The sequence below is a fragment of the Penaeus monodon genome, chromosome 32 (assembly GCF_015228065.2).
Source record: "Penaeus monodon isolate SGIC_2016 chromosome 32, NSTDA_Pmon_1, whole genome shotgun sequence".
Taxonomy (NCBI): Eukaryota; Metazoa; Arthropoda; class Malacostraca; order Decapoda; family Penaeidae; genus Penaeus; species Penaeus monodon.
In genome coordinates, this window is record NC_051417.1 from 34,060,737 (window position 1) to 34,060,941 (window position 205).

Here is a 205-nt window from a genome sequence, read left to right on the forward strand (position 1 = left end):
AAAATCCTGTCTTCTTTTCACGCCCATTCCTCCCCCTCCCTCCAGCACTTTGGGCGTGTGCAAGAAAATCCAGGAGTGTTACCCTTACTTCCGGCTGCCAGAGCTGTCACCTGAGGACTCCTGGCTTTATGGACTGAGTGATTCCTGTCCTATTAAGACCGATGAAGGAATGGTGAGTCAGATGTTCTCTATCTTTTAAGAATTA

General features: G+C 47.8%; 1 protein-coding gene across 1 annotated transcript in view; it reads left to right on the forward strand.

Moving 5' to 3' along the window:
* LOC119593830 (serine protease 44-like) overlaps window positions 1-205 on the forward strand; it is a 97,765-nt gene that overhangs the window by 86,243 nt on the left and 11,317 nt on the right. Inside the window, 1 exon segment of the mRNA XM_037942860.1 lies at window positions 46-172. Within this exon segment, the coding sequence (XP_037798788.1) occupies window positions 46-172 (127 nt within the window).